This window comes from Thamnophis elegans, chromosome 1 (genome assembly GCF_009769535.1).
Source record: "Thamnophis elegans isolate rThaEle1 chromosome 1, rThaEle1.pri, whole genome shotgun sequence".
Taxonomy (NCBI): Eukaryota; Metazoa; Chordata; class Lepidosauria; order Squamata; family Colubridae; genus Thamnophis; species Thamnophis elegans.
Genome location: NC_045541.1, coordinates 129038073 through 129056982, shown reverse-complemented (window position 1 = coordinate 129056982; position 18910 = coordinate 129038073). Strand labels below are relative to the sequence as shown.

Sequence of the window (18910 nt, the reverse complement as noted above, 5' to 3'; positions counted from 1 at the left end):
GAACCTGTCAGAACCTGCTGGGTTTCACCCTTGAATGGAACCCAGAATGAGACCATTTCCCCACCTTCTAAGCCAGCTTTCTCCAGCCTGGTGCTCTCCAATTGACTTCCTGAGCATGGAGTCATCGAGGCTGGAAATTGTGAGAGGGATGGTCCCAAGACTTCTGGAGAGCAGTCCGATAAACAAGGGCTTGTTTGCTGCTCAGTGTCACATGCTACACCTCCTGGGTAAGATCAGTGAGCCTGAACTACCGAAACCTGCCAGCAGTGCTTATGACTGCCAGAGGCCCAGTTACTTCCTTCTACAAAGACCACCCTGCCTGGAAGTGGAGACCCACCTCTCAACCCTAAAAGGAAAAAGTGCAGCATTCACAGATTATTTAATTACCCAAATGTTGGGGACTTCCTCAGAGGTGGTTCACTCAGAGCACTGGTTCAAAAGCTCAGCAACCACATGCGAGTGATTATGGGTCACAATTCAACTGAACTTTTTGAGAAATGGGTCCCAGCAACTACTGGCTGCTAAAACCTGGATCTGATGAAGAAAGATGAAAACTGCTTCATTTGAGACAAGGTGCTGCAGAACCTTGGGTTTGGGTGGGTTGGGTGGGAATGGGACAACTTGCCACAGCCAACTTTGCTTTGGCCAACTCACCATGGCCAACTCAACATGAGCCAAGGCCAGCTTACTGCCTGTGGGACAATGTAACAGTACTATTTAATTATTTAAAATAAATTTAAAAATAGTTTAATTTTTGCCATTCACATTTTATTCTGTTCCTCCTTTTGCATCCTTTCTTTAAAGATTCTATTGTTGGCTGTGGCAAGTTGGTCATGGCGATTTGGCCCTGGAGAATTGCCATAGACCCAGGCTGGAAGACAGGAGATGCTAAAGCCCCAGCATTTAGGTGTGAAGAGAAGGATTCAAGCCCATTGCAGAAGAGCAGCAGCAGGAGGAGGAGTGCTAGGTATTTAGCAGCAGCACCTTCCATTCCCCACTTCCCCCTCCCCCTTTGAGTGTTTTCCAAATACAGGAGGGGAAAAATCCCAAATAGGTTCCATGAAAAGGATGAAGCAATGGGGAGAAATCCTGGCATCTCCAAGTGAGCCCCAGGGGACCAAAGCTGCGGATATCCTGCGAGGATTCACTTTGTGGGTAAGGAGAGGGGTGGAGGGGCTGCCGAGAGCGGCTGCGGTCCCCCCCCCCCGAAATACCACCCAAGATGTTATTCAGAGCGAACAATCCCCATTATCTGTCCCCACTTTGGCCTAATCAGACAGAATCCGTAATACTGAAGGCCGCTTCCTGCTGGCTTTGGGGAGGGGTCTTTCTCTCTCTGTTTGGGAGGGTGAGGGTGAATCTCCGGAGGAGAGGACAGAGAAGTGGATGGGTGGGTGCGGGGGGCAGGGGGGAGAGGAGGGGGAGGTCGCCTTCCCTCCCATTAGAGCTTTTAGCACTTGACTAATTCTGGTACTTAGCAGCTCATAGACAGGGACGGTTGAAAGCAACCAGTGTTTACGGTGGGGAAGACTGTTGATATAAACAGGCGCCCCCGAGGTAAGCGACACTAATCTCCTGCCCGAGGGGAAGCCGGAATGAGCGACTCTCCGAGTCTGGCTGGGGTCCAGTAGCCTCTGCCCCCGCCAGCCCGCCCGACGCGACCATGGCCACCTTAGCCAGGGGCAGCTTCACCGTGCGGAGCCTCTTGGATTTACCTGAGCAAGAAGGCGGCGGCGGCGGCGGCGGCGGCAGCGAGGGTCAAGAACCGGCAGAAAGCTACGCCGCCTCTCCCTTCCGAGCGTGGATGGAAACCGAAAGAAGCCACTATCTCTGTGAGTGAGGAATGGGGGATGGGGGGGGGGCAATGGAAGGAAGGAAGAAAAGGAAAGGAAAGAAAAGGAAGGGGAGGGAGGGAGGAAGGAAGGAAGGAAGGGAAGGGGAGGGAGGGAGGGAGGGAGGAAGGAAGGAAGGAAGGAAGGGAAGGGGAAGGGGAAGGGGAAGGGAGGGAGGGAGGGGAGGGAGGGAGGGAGGGAGGAAGGAAGGAAGGAAGGAAGGAAGGGAAGGGAAGGGAAGAGAAGGAACATGAAACTGAAAGGTAGAGCCTAATCCAGAGTATCTGGAGGGCTCGAGGTTGAGGGAGTAAGTGAATAACCCGGAGAAAACTCGTCCCGACTGAAGAAAGATGTTCTATAGAAAGCAAAATACGCCTTCTTTGAAATGTTTATACATCTGGAAAAAGAAAAAAAAAGATCAAGATTATATAAACGTGAGAAGAGATAAGCCTATCATAGGCAGTGCATATGCAAGATGCTTCCCTCATTTTTTGTTCGAACACAGACAACACAGACACACGCATGCAGGCGCGCAAAAAAAACAGGCAGAAGGAAACAGGCACAAAGATTAGTAAGCAGTTTAAATGTTGACATTTTATATAGGAAAAATATTCTGAATAGGGTTTTTTAGTGGCGAGCCATTAAGAATGTGAAATTGAAGTCTGGTTTTGCCTGCTTTACCGGAGTCTAGAATGATGTAGAAACGTCGCATTAGGCAAGTTAATAGAGTCAAACATTAAATATTCCCTAACCCGCAGGTGCACAATGATAAAGGCCTTGTTGTCTACGGTTCGCTGACTGACACTTAAATTATCCATCTCTCTCCCAGGATCCTGGTTTATTAAATAACCAGAGATTTTGAAAACGCGTTTTATTTTATTACCTCTTTTTTAATCATATTCATCCAATTCTTTCATTTTATGGGGAAGGGGAGAGAACAAATAAATGCTAAAAAAGTCTTTTGTATTATTAGAAGATAAGCCATCATCATCATCAACCCTATTGAATCCAGTATAATTTTAGTTACTGCGAATAGATTCTGCTTGGATTTGTGAAAGCCATTAGATCCGCGGTTGTAGCTCCCTCCCTTCTACAAATTCTCTCGACACGGTTCAATTTTTCTTTTTAAATTGCAAAAATGTTTCAGACACTCTTTTTTAAAAAAATGTAATCATTACACTATGTCTAATATGTAGCTTTATTTTACCCCCCCCTTCTTTATGACATGTCCCTAAAATGCACTACAATGTTTGAATGTCCAGTGGTTATTTCTGTTACTAAAAATGATCAGGAGCTGGGATAAAATAAATAAATTAAAATAACAATTCTTGTTGGTTAAAAGTGGCAGCTAATCCTCTGCTTCCAAAGGTAAAGTCCCTCCTAAGTTTTCTACGAACTTCTTTGCTGGACAATTCTTTCGTCGGGCTTGCTTAAGGAACGGATTTTCCTCTCTTTCTAGCCCAGCTGGAGCGCAACTTCGCTTTAATTCAGTCCCATTTTTTAAAAAAATAAGATACTGCTCTGGATACCACGAGACTTTCTAAAACGATCGAAATAAAAGTTAGGACTTAAGTAAAAGTGGAGTTAGCTTTACTGACATAGGGGAGGGGGCTTCTATCCAAGACAACCGGTTCGGTTTCTTTTGCCCATCAATCTAGAACTCATTGAGGGGGGTGGGGTGTCCACGTAGATGGACTCCACGTAGTTGGAAGAGGCTCTTGGCGCGGGTGCGGCTGTCGCTCCAGAAGGCGTCCTGCTTTTCGGGCCAGGCTCTTCTTGTCCTGTCTTGAGTCAACCGTGGCATTCAAGAATAGAGCAAGCAAGAATTCGCGGAGAGTTGAGGATCGCACCCACATTCATTTTATCTTTCACCTTAACCCCCCGCAATCCAGTAGGAGCATCCAGGCAGGAGTTACGCTGAATAATTTATTTTACCTACTTAGAGTCTAGCAGTCCATCCTTTCGAAAAGATGGGACGTCTATATATACATTCTCATATATATATATGAGGACCGCCTCTTGTTCCCTCTGGACAGTTGTTTTCTCTTGTTCCATACAATATCTTCGAATCCTTCTCAGTAAGCTCGAAGGGGGGTGGGGTGCAGTTGCTAGGAATGAGGATGGGGGGATGCTATGCTTCTCTTTTCAGTCTCGAGGTAAAGATAAACCTATTGGTTCCTATCACACGCGGGAATCTCCTAACCCAAGCTCCTAATCCTTCTGTGGTTCGTGCATACTCCTGGCGAGCATAACTACATTTCCCCCCTCCGCCCCGTGAGAGATGTGAGGCTCTCTCACTCCACGACACATTTCCCCATTATTCTCTTTCTTGTTGGCAACTTGCTGTTGTTCAGTTTACGACGTCTGTGTTCAACTTAGTCTATGGAATAAACCCATTGGAAACTCAATAGGATTTAGTTTTGTGCATACAGGTATAGGAAGCCATTGTGAAGTCTCTTCTGCTGTTTTAGTTTAGAAAATTGTCAGAAATGGAACTGAAATAGCCATAGCTCCTCCTTTTCCTTTGGACATCAGTTATTTAGGAATACCTGGGAAAGATTGAGGTCAAAAGAAGCAGGGGACTACAGAGATTGAGTTGACTGGATGGTGTCACTGAAGCAGTAGGTGTGAGCTTAAATGGACTCCAGAGGATGGGAGAGGACAGGAAGGCCTGGAAGAACGTTGTCCATGGGGTAGCACTGGGTTGGACTTCAGCAACTAACAACAACAACATATAAGTATGCAATAGTTTATTTACATGTTTATTTACATGGTAGCTCTATCTAGCTCTGTATATGCACATATATTTATCTTTTCACACAGCTGTTGACTAACAAGATAATAAGGAACAACACTGGATAAAGAGAGTGTGACTTTGGGCCAGTCACTCTCTCTCCGCCCCCTCATCTCACAGGGATGGTGTTTTGGGGAAAATAGAGGCGGATTTTTTTTTAAATAAAGCTGCTAAAGGTGGGATTTTTTAAAAAAAAAATACTATTGCGACCCTCTACATTTTTATTTAGATTTAAATTCTGCTGAATGAAAACGTAAGCTCAATTAGGATTGAAATAATACTAGTCTATCCGGAGCTGCGTGGTCGCTTCCACTTTGTCCCAAGGCCCGGCCGTTCGAAAAAGTTTCAGCTGTTGCCCGAAATATCACAATTACCTGACTTTAGTGTAGAGTGTTAATAATCCCCAACAACGCAGGAAGACAACAAGTGCTGAGCCACATTTTAATTGGTCTGACATTTGAATAAGGAAGAAGAAAAGAAACTAGGAAAAGGATAGGGGAAGGTGAAAGATAAAAGGGGCGGAGGGGGGGAACTAGTAACCCCTCAAAAAAAGTAGCGAATTTGAGAAACGTTCAGAGAAAACAATAAGTTTTCTCTTATAGGTTAATTCAAATGTTTCACAGGGTATGCACGCTATCTTGTAAATGCTGCCAATCTTTTTCTCTCTCCGTTCTCTCCCCTCTCCTCCCCTCTACTTGCTGCCACCTTCAAAAGTCGGGGCAATTTTCTGATTTTAGGCTTTGGCTTCACACATCGTTCTAAAACCATACTATCTCTGTGTGTGGGAGGGGGTGTGTATTGTTTTAGCATGTTGGGAGAAACTCTTTTCCTTCTCTTCCTTGCCTTCCCTTCCTTTCCTTTCCTCCCTTTCTCTTCCTTCCTTTCCTTTCCCTTCCCTTCCTCCCCTCCTCTTTCTTTCTCTTCCTTCCCCTTTTCTCCCCTCCACCTTTCTCTTCCCTTCCTCTCCTCCCCTTCTCTTCCTCCCCCCTTTCCCTTTCTTCCCTCCCTCCCTTTCTCTTCCTCCCCTTCCTTTCTTTTCCTTCCCTTCCTTTCCTCCCTTTCTTTTCCTTCCCTTCCGTTCCTCCCTTTCTTTTCCTTCCCTTCTTTTCCTCCCCTCTCCTCCCCTTCTCTTCCTTCCCTCCCCCTTCCTTTCTCTTCCTCCCCTTCCTTTCCTCCCTTTCCTTTCCTCCCTCCTTCCTCTCTTCCTCCCCTTCCTTTCCTCCCTTTCTTTTCCTCCTCTCCCCTTCCTTTCTCTTCCCTTCGCTTCCCGCGGTTCTCAAAAGCAAACTAAGGCCAACAACAGTCCGCTCTCTCCTGCAGCATCGGACGACAGCGGCGCCGAGAGCCGACCGCGCCCGGCCGCCGCCTCGACCCGGCAGGCAGCGCGGGAGGAAGACGAGGAGAAGCTGAAGAAGAAGCGGCGGGTGCTCTTCTCCAAGGCGCAGACGCTGGCTCTGGAGCGGCGCTTCCGGCAGCAGCGCTACCTGTCGGCGCCGGAGCGGGAGCAGCTGGCGCACTTGCTCCGCCTGACGCCCACCCAGGTCAAGATCTGGTTCCAGAACCACCGCTACAAGATGAAGCGCGCCAAGGGCGGCGAGCGGGGCGGCGCGGGGAGCGGCCCGCCTCTCATGAGGCGGGTGGTAGTTCCGGTGCTGGTGCGGGATGGCAAGGCCTGTCAAAGCTGCACCGGCGCCGCCCCCTCGCGAAGCCCCGGCGGGCCCCAAGCGGCCTTCAACCTGCCGGGCTACTCGCCATTTCCGCAAACCTCCTCCCTGGGCCTTTTCCCCGCCTACCAGCACTTAGCGCCGCCTTCCTTGGTATCCTGGAACTGGGGCTGAGGAAGAGCCGGAGGGCTGGTCGGCTGGCGGGCCACCTGCCTCCCTGGACAACTGGATCGGCTCCCTTCCTAGGAAGAGACCCTGGCCTTCGCCTAGCCCTAGCCCAACGGGGACTTTTGTTGGCGCGCTCGGGACTTGGACTCCAATAGAACTAGTTTAGAGTAAGGCAGACCTTTCCTAACAATATATATATTGTTAGGATGAAATGGGAAATAAGAGGGTCATTTCAATAGGGCTGCCAATCCTGTGGCCTCCAGTGGTGTGTATAGCCTTCTTGCAAAAAGTGAGGCCCTCTATGTAAATGTACAGAACAGAGACAAAAAGGTTGCAATTCTGCAGCTTGCCCAGAAGTAAGTCTGATTGCTGTGTAGGGCTCCTTGGCAATTACTTCCCAAGAAGGCTTGTGGAGATTTGCATTTTGGCCTTACAACTTTGAGATCATCCAGGTTAATTCCCGCATACATACGCACCACCTTTTCAGAACACAGTAAAGGCTTTCAAATTCAGAAGCATATTTTTACAGGACAAATGGGAGTTTGTCATCCAGGAACAATTGTCTTGGATTCCTTAATAGAATAGAAGAAAGTGAAGTTAGGACGTAGAATGATTTGGGAATAAAATCAATGGAAGCCTAATTGGAAGCATCAAAAACAATGGGTGACTGCACAATACCTGCCAAACCTTCCTTTTGACCTTGTTTTAAGAATCTAGAAAAACCGACATAAGGAACCAGTTGTATTTCAATTGAAGTGCAGCAGATAAAGAGCAATCTGTGTTGGATGTAGTTTCAGTTTTTAAATAATTCTACTCATGGGGGTTGCTCAAAATTAATTTCTCTAGGTAACTATCAGTACCCTCTGGTGGAAGAGAGGAGATTTAAAAACATGTATTGGGATGATTGGTTCAAACTCCTTAGAAATGCTTTGTGGCATCTTGTTTAATACAATGAGGTCATACATTTACGTCTCAGAAGTAAACCTCGCTGGACTTAAAGAGCTTTTCTTTGAGTAGTTATGCACTGTAACAAATGTGTTCCTCAACAAATTGTATGGATTGAAGTCCAGTTGGCAAGTACGCATTACAAAGATGGTAATGGAATAACCAGAGTTTAAATGGTAAATAAAATGCCAAATGTACAACCTGCTGGGACACAAAAGTAAATACATTTTAGACAAGATCTGTGGCACACAATTGAACAAATAAATAAAATAAAGACTTACTCTCATCCAGCTCACTTTCTGGACCCCCCCCCCCCACACACACATGGGAATCTGATGAAATCAACTATGGTCTTCAGAAATTTAATTTAAAGAAACTCAATTTTCAGTCATTTCCATACAGTACTAGTGATTGAAAGCCTTCTCTCATTGGGGCTAGTTGAAGCCCATTTTTGTCAATCAGATCACATTACCATAATGGTTTGGCTGGTTTAGACACTGTAGTTTATTACTGCTACCTTTCCAAAGTCCTCTTGCACATTAGATATGCAATTTTTCATGTGAATTACCTGGGATTCAGAATTCTGGGATTGATTCAATAATTTTTAGCTCAAATAAAGTTGGTGCAGATTCCAATACTTCTGTTCAGTTGGGGATAGATTATAGTTGCTTGCAAATGTCTATTCAACCTTAGGGGGAAAAGGATTGAATATTGGAGGGCAGGCATTTGGGGGGAAGGATCTGCCCTTTTCTGCTTTCTTTATGGTCCCAACAGCTTTCCCCACATGGTGATCCTGGGGACCATCTGTGTAGCTTATCTGTTGTGTGAGAGCAGGGCAGGTTGCCATAATTTCCATAGAATATGACTTCTACCTTCCCATTCTCTCTCCTTGGTACTATGGAATAATGGCCATATTAATAAATGCAATTGCTATTGGGTTTACTATGTGGATGTATCCAGACAAGATGCTGTTTAAGATGACCATTCAGGGTGATGTTATTGAGAATGATAATAGTCTCAAAAATATTTCTGTAGAATTAATCTAATAAAAGGAGTAAGTCAGCCTTAGCATTGCAAATGTCGATAAATATTGCATTAATGTAAAGCAATCTCCTGGCCTGTGGTCCTTGGGAACCAACAGTTTGGAAAGACTAGAAAATGAGTACACAATCAAATGTATCCCATGGAAAATGACATTCTTGAAAGGGATTGTGCACCAGATGTATTAAGAATAAATAAGGATGACTAATGCTTTGTCAGAAACTTAGGATCATATCATCTACCACAATGTGAAAGGTAGTTTGGTCCTGGGAATCTCCAGTAATCAGACTTCCTTAAAAAGAAATTTGAGCTTGAGATTTATTTCTGAATTCCAATAAGACACCAGACATGTCTTTTCTTACTCCATAATAAAAGTTGCAATTTCATATTTTCTACTCCTCCACTATGATTCAACTGAAGATGGAAAGTTTGAAGCATTTTATGATGTTCATTTTATGCAATTGCGATTATGATGATTATTACTTAAAATAACAGCATTTTTAAAAATACAAGACGTTAATATCCAATACTGTTTTGCTTTGAATATGTTGACCTTGGCCTTTGATAATGGTTTGAAGAGTCATACATTATTACCCATAACAATTTAATTGGGAAATATTCAGACACAACTGCAAATGATGATGACTTGCATGTCCTTCTGCCAGATCCCCTGTTTGAGGAGACTAGTTTGAGGGCCATCTAATGTAGAACATGCTTTTATCCTTTTTTCTTTCTGATGCTTATACTATACAACTACACTAAGTCCTTGGCTTGCCACACACCCACACATCAGAAATTCAGAGCTCAAGGTAAGGAAAACTGTGGAAGCAGCCAAAACCTGACTCGACTCTCCTTTATAGTTACAAAGGAAAATGTGTGTTTATGTACATGTGTTGTTCATCATCAAGTATTTCTGAGGTGGGGAAATTGATGGCTAATGGGCTTTTCAATGTTGCAGAAGTAAAAGTTTCCACCATCCCTGGACGTTGGGAGCTGGGACTCATAGTTTACCAAACCCTAACACAATTCTCACTCCACTGTTTTTGAAGCATATCACTTGAAATAGGCCTGTCTTCAACAACCCCTCTTGCTTTGGAGGTATAATTCAGATTGTTCTCCCCAATTTGGTACTCTCCAACTTTGTTGGGCAATATCACTCTCAAGATTCTCAGCTAGCAAGGAGACATTAGCTAGAGATGATGGAGGACACAGCAGCCCCTGGGTGTTGACTCTACAGTACCAATCCTTGCAGGCTTTCCTCATGCCTATGCCATGTGGATTTTGCTGATATCTGTGGCTGCATCTTTTAAGTCTATCCTTGGGAAGATCTGTGATGGTTGTGTTGTTGGGCCCCATTGTGTGTTTCCGGAAGATCCTTGATGGAGAGCAGTTGGGAGAGCAGTTGCGATGGTGGACAGTCGTGTTGTCACCTGTTTTTCTTTTTTATCTCCTTTCTCCTTTTTAATTTTTTTTTTTTCATATTATGGTCTCAGCTGCTGGCCACCTTGTTTTCCATATGGTTGGGGTTATCTCAGAAGAATCTCTAAGAGAATCCTCCTTAAACCTCCTTTTGTCTCAGAGGTTGAAAAGGTCATTGTAGTGTCTGAAAAGGACCTAGACAAAATCTGCACTGTTTCAATTCAGGACTGTTTAATCAGCGCCTAGTGACAATTTTATGGGCTTCTGAGCGGCACAATGGTATCTTTTGAAAATCTTGTGGCCTTCGGGAAAACAAAGAGCTCGAATTTTATGGCCTTAAAGCTTAAATTAGAACCATACTAGTGGGCTGAGGAGATTATCAAATTTGTATCATAAAGTGTGCATGCATGCACTCACGCGTGCGCACGCAGACACACACACACAGAGAGCTTCAACATACGATTTCAAGGATATGTATGTGTGTGTGATACAGAGCGATGTGAATTTCAGAAACAGACTGGAAGATAGACTGGGGATTCAATCTGATAAGCAGACAAGTGAGCTTGGTCATAGCCCAGGGGTGTTTCCCCCTCCCTCTTCAGATCTCCTTGTTCAGTAAACAATCTGAATCTTATGAAAGACAAGAAATGATTTCGCATTCTGCCTAAAATAATGTCCTTTAAGGGAAGAAAAGATACTGATTTCTATGTGGAGGAAAGAAGGGAGACTTGCTTATATTGTGAGGAGAAATCAAAGGTGTTTCCATTTTGATTTAGTGCAATGTGTGAATATTGCCTTTGTAGATGTTATGGCTTCATATATTATATGTGGGCAAGGCTAAATGTGACAGCGAATAATTCATAGTTACGATGAAATATAGTTTAACATGATGCATGAACCTAAAGAGTAAATACAGATTGTATGTAGCAGGTGGGCTTCCCTTGTGCCTCTCCATACTCTGTTCTGACCCCCAGCTACTATTTCCTTTTATAGAAGACACTGGAAGGAAGTCCCCCCCTCCCCTTCATCCAGCTTGGATGACCCTCATAAAGGGATGTTTCTGTTTCTCTGAGGGGGCGGGGAGATGCACTGGTGTCTGAGGTTGATATGACGAGCATTTGTTTAGATCTACAATTCTAAAGAGTAGGCATTCCCACATTCCCAGCTTTCAAGAGGGAGACATTTCCCTTAGCTTTTTAGCATTCCCACCTGAGACACACAAATCTTACACTGGGAAACTGGCAGCAGTGATGAAGAGGAACTAAACCATTAGTAACAAAGGCAGCGAGGAGAAAGTGAGTCCTTGCTGAAGGTTTCTTCTCCAAGGATCCTCCAAAAATTAGGACAGCAGTGCCATGGGGCTGTGCTACTGTGGAAAGAAACCAAAGTATGGGTTTTCTTCACAGATAAACCCCCAAATGGTTTCAACAATTCTGAGAGAGAGTGCTAATAATCAGATGACTGCAAGGAATATAAATCCCTCCATTCCCCCCCCCCCCCCCGCTCCAGCCATCATTCAGCCAGAACTGAATAATCTTCTTGGATGAGAAGAGAAAGGTCTTCAAGGAAAAAACAAAGAAAATCCAGCTGCCTTTTGTAAAAGCGCCATTGTGACAACTATGAACTGGATGACTGAGAATCTCCATAGAAGCTTACATGTTTTATTAAAGGTTTTATTAAATTCTAAAGGGATTTATCTTAGTCTGATTTTTCTATATCTAAAAACCCTACCACTTTAACAGGGGTGTGTAAGCTTTCTATAACTGCTGTAAGTCTGAACATCTTCAAAAGTATTATTGTTATTGTGTTCCAAAGGTGCTTTTTTTCTTTCAAGAGGCAACTGGATTTCCTGGTTTTTCTTTGAAGACATTTCGCTTCTCATCAAAAAAGCTTCTGTAGCTCTGGCTGGGGAATGGAAGGATTTATACTCCTTGAAGACAGCTGGTCATTTGCACTCTTTTAGAGAGTCTTTTAACACACTGAGCTTGTCAATCAGAAAGGTCAGCAGTTGGGCGGTTCAAATCCCTAGTGCCGCTTAATGGAGTGAGCTCCCGTTACTTGTCCCAGCTTCTGCCAACCTGGCAGTTTGAAAGCATGTAGGAATGCAAGTAGAAAAATAGGAACCATCTTTGGTGGGAAGGTAACAATATTCCGTGCACCTTCGGGGTTTAGTCATGACAGCCACATGACCACGGAGATGTCTTCGGACAGTGCTGGCTCTTCGGCTTTGAAATGGAGATGACCACCGCCCCCTAGAGTCAGGAATGACTAGCACGTATGTACAAGGGGAACCTTTACCTTTACGTAGAGAGTCAAAGAGGCCATGTACATCAAAATTGAACAACCCCCTCTCAACAGAGGGGGGGGGATAGGACATCATCCATCTCCAGTCTACAACACAGTCCTTTCAACAGTTCCAAGAAGGCTCTACATCCATTTGCACTATTCAGATGACCCTTTCACTACTCAGGTGAATACAAATGACCTGCAAGGTATATAAATCCTTCCATTCCCCATCATCCAGTCAGAGCTGAAGAAGCTTTTTGGATGAGAAGTGAAATGTTTCCAAAGGAAAACCAGGAAGACCAGTTGCCTGTTGGGGAAAAAAAGCACCTTTGGGATAACCATGACCCATAGAATTTTCATGCAGATGGATAAAATACCAAGAGTTCAAAATGTTCCTAAATATTTTTTTTTCCTTAATACAATTAAAACCTCTGCACAAATACTTTCAGTTATATTATTATAATCATCAGTCTACAAAAGGGAATGCCAGAGTACTAGTGCTGTGGAGGCACATTTATTTTCTTCTGCCTTTTCCTTGTAGGAAGCACGTAGGCCATTAGCTTCTCTTAACCACTATGCTCACCCATTTTTCCCTCTGAAGATGTTGCATCAAACTGACAGGCACTTCTATTTTGCCCATGATTAAATGATAACTTTCTATTGTACTTTTCAAAGCCCTATTTTATATGGTCATTTACAAAGTGAAAAGCAGTCTGATTTCAGGAGCGCTTGTTAGACGTTTATGACGCTGTCATCATTTCTTCAGAAAATCATGCACCTGCAGCTGGAGTCAGCTACCTGTCATCTATGGAAGAATTGCCCATCCTTCAAAGCATTTAAATATTGTCTTCACTCTCGGCAATAACAACAGCAGGAGGGAAGCTTTGGTAGGTTAACCACATGCTGATTGAGCCTTGTTGCTTCAAGAGGTGGAATGATTTGTAATACGTAGTGATAAAAGAAATAGCTACTTTGTTAGTGCTACTTTAATAGGTTTTTCTCTGTCTTTTTTCCCTTAGAACTTATCATTTATGATAGAAGAATAGCTGGCTGAGACATGAGTATCGGATCAAACCATCTTTGTAGAAAAACTGCAGCACAGGCAGTAATGCTCTCTGTACGGCTAGGAGAGTATGGAAAACAGCAAGGGAGCTGATAAACACAGCATTTAATGAAATAAATGAGATGATGGGATGTGGGCTGCAAATACATGTGTGCTTCCTGCCTATGGGGACATGAAGATGAAATGAAAAGCAAATGCTGTAAGATGCAAGGATATTTTGCTCAAACTGAAGGATGCCATGCATGTAGTCCCATTGTTTTGAATATTTCCCTAATCAATAATTTTCTTGATACCTGCCCTATTATTTAGTGTGTTTGCTGCTGCCTGGATGGACTGAGTACCTTTCTGATTCTTTGGTCCACTGTTCTCATTTGCAATTATGCACCAACTCCAGATGTCTTCTTTGCTGGTCATTGTGTCTGTGTTTTTCTCAGTAGAGCAGTGAAATCTCTCTGGGTTCTTGTTAATTTTTCTGTTCTAATCAAAAGCTTGATTGATCACATTCTGCTCCAGTCCTTCAGTACAGGATTGGCATTGCAACATGCTGCTATAGTAGAAGTCAAGAAAATATCTATAACATTTTTAATTATTTTTCCTTCTACTACACCTTACAGTCATTATATCAACATTATTATGTCATCATACCTGTACATGTAAATATTATTTCGCTTCTATGTTTATAAACCTTTATACACAGTTATCTATCTATCTATCTATCTATCTATCTATCTATCTATCTATCTATCTATCTATCTATCTATCTTATTGTTTTTTGGCTTAATTAATTTTATTCTTGTTTTGCAGCCATTTGTACCAATTGTTCCAAATTTCATAATATTCCAACTCTTCTTTGTCTTTTAATTTTAGTATTAATTTGTCTATCTCTGCACAATCCAAATTTTTTTGTATTACTGATTCGTCCAAGGGGATATTATTTTGTTTCCAGCTTTGGGCAAACACTATTCCAACTGTGGTCAGCAGATGTGTTAATATGTACTTAATTTTCTTTGTATATTTCCCTTTAATTATTCCCAGCAGAAAGAGTTTGGGTTTGTATTTTATTTGTTCTCCTGTAATTTCTTGCACCCATTTCCAAATTTTTGTCCAATATTTTTGAGTTTCTGGGCAGGTCAACCATATGTGATAGAAAGTCCTTTGTATTTTTTTTACACTTCCTGCAGGTCGGATTCATGTTTGGGTACATTTTAGCTGATCTCGTTGGTGGTAAATGCCAATGATAAAACATTTTATACATATTTTCCTTGAGTGCTACTGATCGTGTTAGTTTATAATTTGTGTTCCAAATTCTTTCCCAATCCACTAGATCTATATTATGTCCAAAGTTTTTGACCCATGCTATCCTGCAACCTTTAACTTTTTATTCTTATAATGTTACTTCTAATAATATTTGTAAATTTTCATTATGAATTTATTTTCCAGGCCAATTAAAATTTTATCTATTTGTTGTAATTCTGTGTATATTCCATATTCTTTACATCTTTTTTGTATCTCGATTGTACTTGAAGATATGGCCACCAGTCTATATTTATATTTTGATTCTTTAATTCCTGATTTGTTTTCAGATTTCTTTGGATATTTAAAATTTCACTATATCTAACCATTTTCGATAGATTTAGTGTATTGGGATGTATCATGGCTTCCATAGTGGAAAGCCATGTCAGTATTTTCATGTAGTATTTTTCTCTAATTTTATTCCAGACCTGTATCAGTGCATCTCTAATATAATGTCTATGAAAGTATTTTTGTTTCTTTTTTACCCTCTTCCCATAGGAAAAAGTGCCATCCGGTTGGCAAATTGTGGCCCTCTAATGTTAGTATTCTTTATTTTTTAAATTTATCCAATCCCTGATCCATGTTAATGCTGCTGCTTTGTAATAAAGTTCCCAGTCAGGGAGTCCATACAACTTCTGCTTCTGTCATTCTGTAGAGCTTTCAACTTTATCCTGGCTTTCTTCCCTTGCCATATACATTTTAATATAATCTTGTTCAATTCAATAAAAAATTTTTTTCTAATTTTATGGGGATTGTTTGAAATAAGTATAATAGTCTCGGTAATACATTCATTTTTATTGCTGCTATTTTCCCTAATAATGATAGTTGTAGTTTCCCCCATAATTCTAGACCTTTTTTTATTTGTTGCACTAATTTTGTATAATTATTTTCTTTTATAGTTGAGCACTTTGCAGTTAGCCATATTCCAAGATGTATTTAACTTTCTTTGTCAATGCAGTCCTATTATTCTTTCTAATTCTTTATTTTGTTCTTCCTTCAAATTTTTAGTTATCATTTTAGTCATTTCTCTATTAATCTTTAACCCTGCTACATCTCCATATTTTTCTAATTCTCACATTAAACTATTTTCTGTTTCTAGCGGATCTTCTATAATGAATACCAAATCATCTGCAAAGGCCTGAATTTTATACTCCTCTCTTTTAATTTTAGTTCCTCTTATCTCCGAATTTTGTCTAATTCTTATTAGCAGACTTTCAAGCATCAGGGTAAATAGCAGAGGTGATAGTGGGCAACCCTGCCTTACTCCTTTCATTATTTTAAAGGTCTCTGTACTTTCCCCATTTAATAATATATCTGCCCTATACCGTTTCTATTAATCTTTAAAATTGGTCCCCTAATTTCATATTCTTAATTTGTTGCATCATGAATTCCTAATTTAAATTGTCAAATGCCTTCTGTGCATCCCAAAAAACAAGTGCCACTTGCTTCTCTGGATGCACCTCCTAGTACTCTAAGATATTTGCTACTATTCTGGTATTATTCCTAATTTGTCTTGTTGGGAGAAATCCATTTTGATCTGGATGTATATAGTCATTTAATAATTTTTTCAATCTCTCTGCTATTATTGTTGTGAATATTTTACAGTCGGCATTTAACAATGAGATTGGCCTTAGTTTTGAATCTGTTTTTTATCTGCACCTTCTTTAAATATTAATGTAGTATGTGCTTCCTTCCATGAATCCCGTATTTTTGCTTTCATCAGTGCCTCATTATACATCTCCAACATTCAGGGTTCTATCAATTCATTCAATTCATCGATTATTTTATACCATTCTGCTGGAAATCCATCTGGGCCTGGCATTTTATTATTTTTCTGTTTTTGGATCCCCTCTTTCAATTCTAGTTTTGTTATTTTTTTTGGACAACCTTTCTTTCATGTCTTCTGTTATTGATGGTGTTTCTTCTCCGTTCAGATATTCTTTTATTTGTTTTTCATCTGTTTGTTCCCCTTTATACAGATTCTCAAAGTACTTGTATGCAATCGTTTTCTTCCCTTCCATTGTACGTATGTTGTAATTCACCAGTTTCCTCTTGAAGTTGATATATTAATCTTTTTTCTCTCTCTTTTCTCAATCTGTATGACAACCACCTCCCCGGTTTATTTGCTTGCTCAAAGAAGTTTTGTTTTGTTAGTTTTAGGCCTTTTACCATTTCTTCTTGGTCTGATATATTTAATGTATGTTTTGCTAACATCCAATCCTTTCTCATTTTGTCATTTTGTGGCTAATTTTGTAATTCTATTTCTAAATTTTTAATTTCCTCCTCTAATATCTTCTGTTCTGCCCATTTCTCTTTGTTTCTTTTTCTGAATACGCTATAATAATTCCGCGGGAATAAGCTTTCATGGTGTCCCATAGATTTTGTATACATGTCTGTTCTTTTGTGTTTTCCTTAAGGAATAACTCCAATTCGTTTCTACATTTTTAATAAATTCTTTTTCTTTTAATATTTGCAAATTTAACATCCATCTTCCTCTAGTTTTTTTCCTTCCCAAATTATTTTAATGGGGTTGTGATCTGCCCATGTATTTGGTAATATTTAAATTGTATGTATTTCTGCCCCAATTTCCCCATTCATCCATGCCATATCAACCCATGACCAGGATTGATGTGGATTGGAGTAAAAGGTAAATGGTTTTTTTTCTGGTTCCATTTTTCTCCTAATATCTATTAAATTTAGTTCTTCTATCATCTTAAGGCAAGTTGTTGGTAATAGTTTTTTATTTTAGTTTTTTTGTCACTTACATAATCATTTTTACTGTTCACTATGGCATTATAATCTATTATACAATATTCCTCAATCCAATTTCTCTAATTTTTTCTTGTAGTTTTTTTTTAATAAAGTCCTTCTGATTTCTTTTGGGACATATATTTCTACCAGTAGTACTGATTTTTGGTTTATCCCTATCTCCTATCATTAATATTCTTCCTGTTGGGTCCGCATAAATTAAATTTGTCTTATCCCATCTTAACATATATCGCTATCCCTTTTCTCTTTTCTTCTGCTGATGCTGCCTATAGTTTCCTAATTTAGGACATTCCAGGTATTTTATGTCTTGTTTTTTAATGTGTGTTTCCTGTAAGCATATTATATCTGCCTTTTGCTTTATTAATTTTGTCCAGATATGCTTTCTTTTTGTTGGCGAATTTAAACCGTTATATTTACTGACAATAATTGAATTTCTTCTTCCATCCTCCTAATTCTCTGCCTGTCTTTATTTTTTATTAACTCTAGTTTCTTTTTTGGCTCCTTGTTTTTGGTCTCACTTCCTCCTCTCTCTGTTGCTCTTTCTCCTCCCTACTACTTTCTCCATGTTCTCCTTCCGTTGTTCTCTGTTGTTGTTCTTCCTGCCTTCTATATTCCAACTCCTCCTTACTGCTCTGTTCCGCTTCTGGGCCTACTAGTTGCTCATATAAATCTTGTGCCTTCTCCAGATTGTCAACTTTAATCCTTTCCTCCTTTAATCCTTACCAGCATCCCTTCAGGTACCAACCACCTAAATAGTATATCTCGTTTAATCAGTTGTGTTGCCAGAAATCAATAATCTCTCCATTGCTCCCTCACTCTTCGCGGGATTTGTTTGAGGTTTGTATCTCTTTCCCTTTGTAAACCCTTGTCTTGTCTCTTGTATTCTTTAAATTATATCTCTCACTTTTTTCCTCACGAATGTAATGTGTACTTCTTTAGGCAATCGCTGTCTTCTGGCATAATTAGTGCTTACCCTGTATACAGTTGCAAAAAAAGTATGTGAAACCTCTTGGGATTATGTGAAGTTTTGCATGTATTGGTCATAAAATGTGCTCTGAACTTCATCTAAGTCGCAACAATAGAAAAACACAGTCTGCTGAAAATAATACTACACAAACATTAGATGTTGCCATGGTTTAATTGAACATAACATGTAAACATTCATAGTGCAGGGAGGAAAAAGTATGTGAGCCCCTATCCTAATGACCTCTCCAAGAGCTAATTGGAGCCAGGAGTGAGCCAACCTTGACTCCAATCAGTGTGATGATATTGGATGTGTTGCTGACAGCTGTCCTGTCCTTTAAAAAACACACCCCTGTTTTGGGTTTACTGGTTTCAAGAAGCACTGTCTGATGTGAGCCATGCCTCACAGAAAAGTAGCTCTCAGAAGACCTATGATCAAGAATTGTTGACTTGCATGAAACTTGAAAGGGTTACAAAAGTATCTCCAAAAGCCTTGATGGTCATGTGTCCACGGTAAGACAGATGGTCTACAAATGGAGAAAGTTTAGCACTGTTGCTACTCTCCCTAGGCGTGGTCGTCCTGAAAAAATGACTGCAAGAGCACAGCGCAGAATGCTTCATGAGGTAAAGAAGAATTCTAGACTGTCAGCTAAAGACCTACAGAATTCTCTGG

At 41.0% G+C, this 18910-nt stretch overlaps 1 protein-coding gene across 1 annotated transcript; it reads left to right on the top strand.

Moving 5' to 3' along the window:
• Positions 1–1663: 1663 nt before the first annotated feature.
• On the top strand, positions 1664–6571 carry NKX2-8 (NK2 homeobox 8). The gene is made up of 2 exons (XM_032228166.1): positions 1664–1832; positions 5947–6571. Exons 1-2 carry the CDS (start codon positions 1664–1666, stop codon positions 6462–6464), a joined length of 687 nt encoding a protein of 228 aa, XP_032084057.1. The 3' UTR covers positions 6465–6571.
• The last annotated feature ends 12339 nt before the right edge of the window (positions 6572–18910 follow it).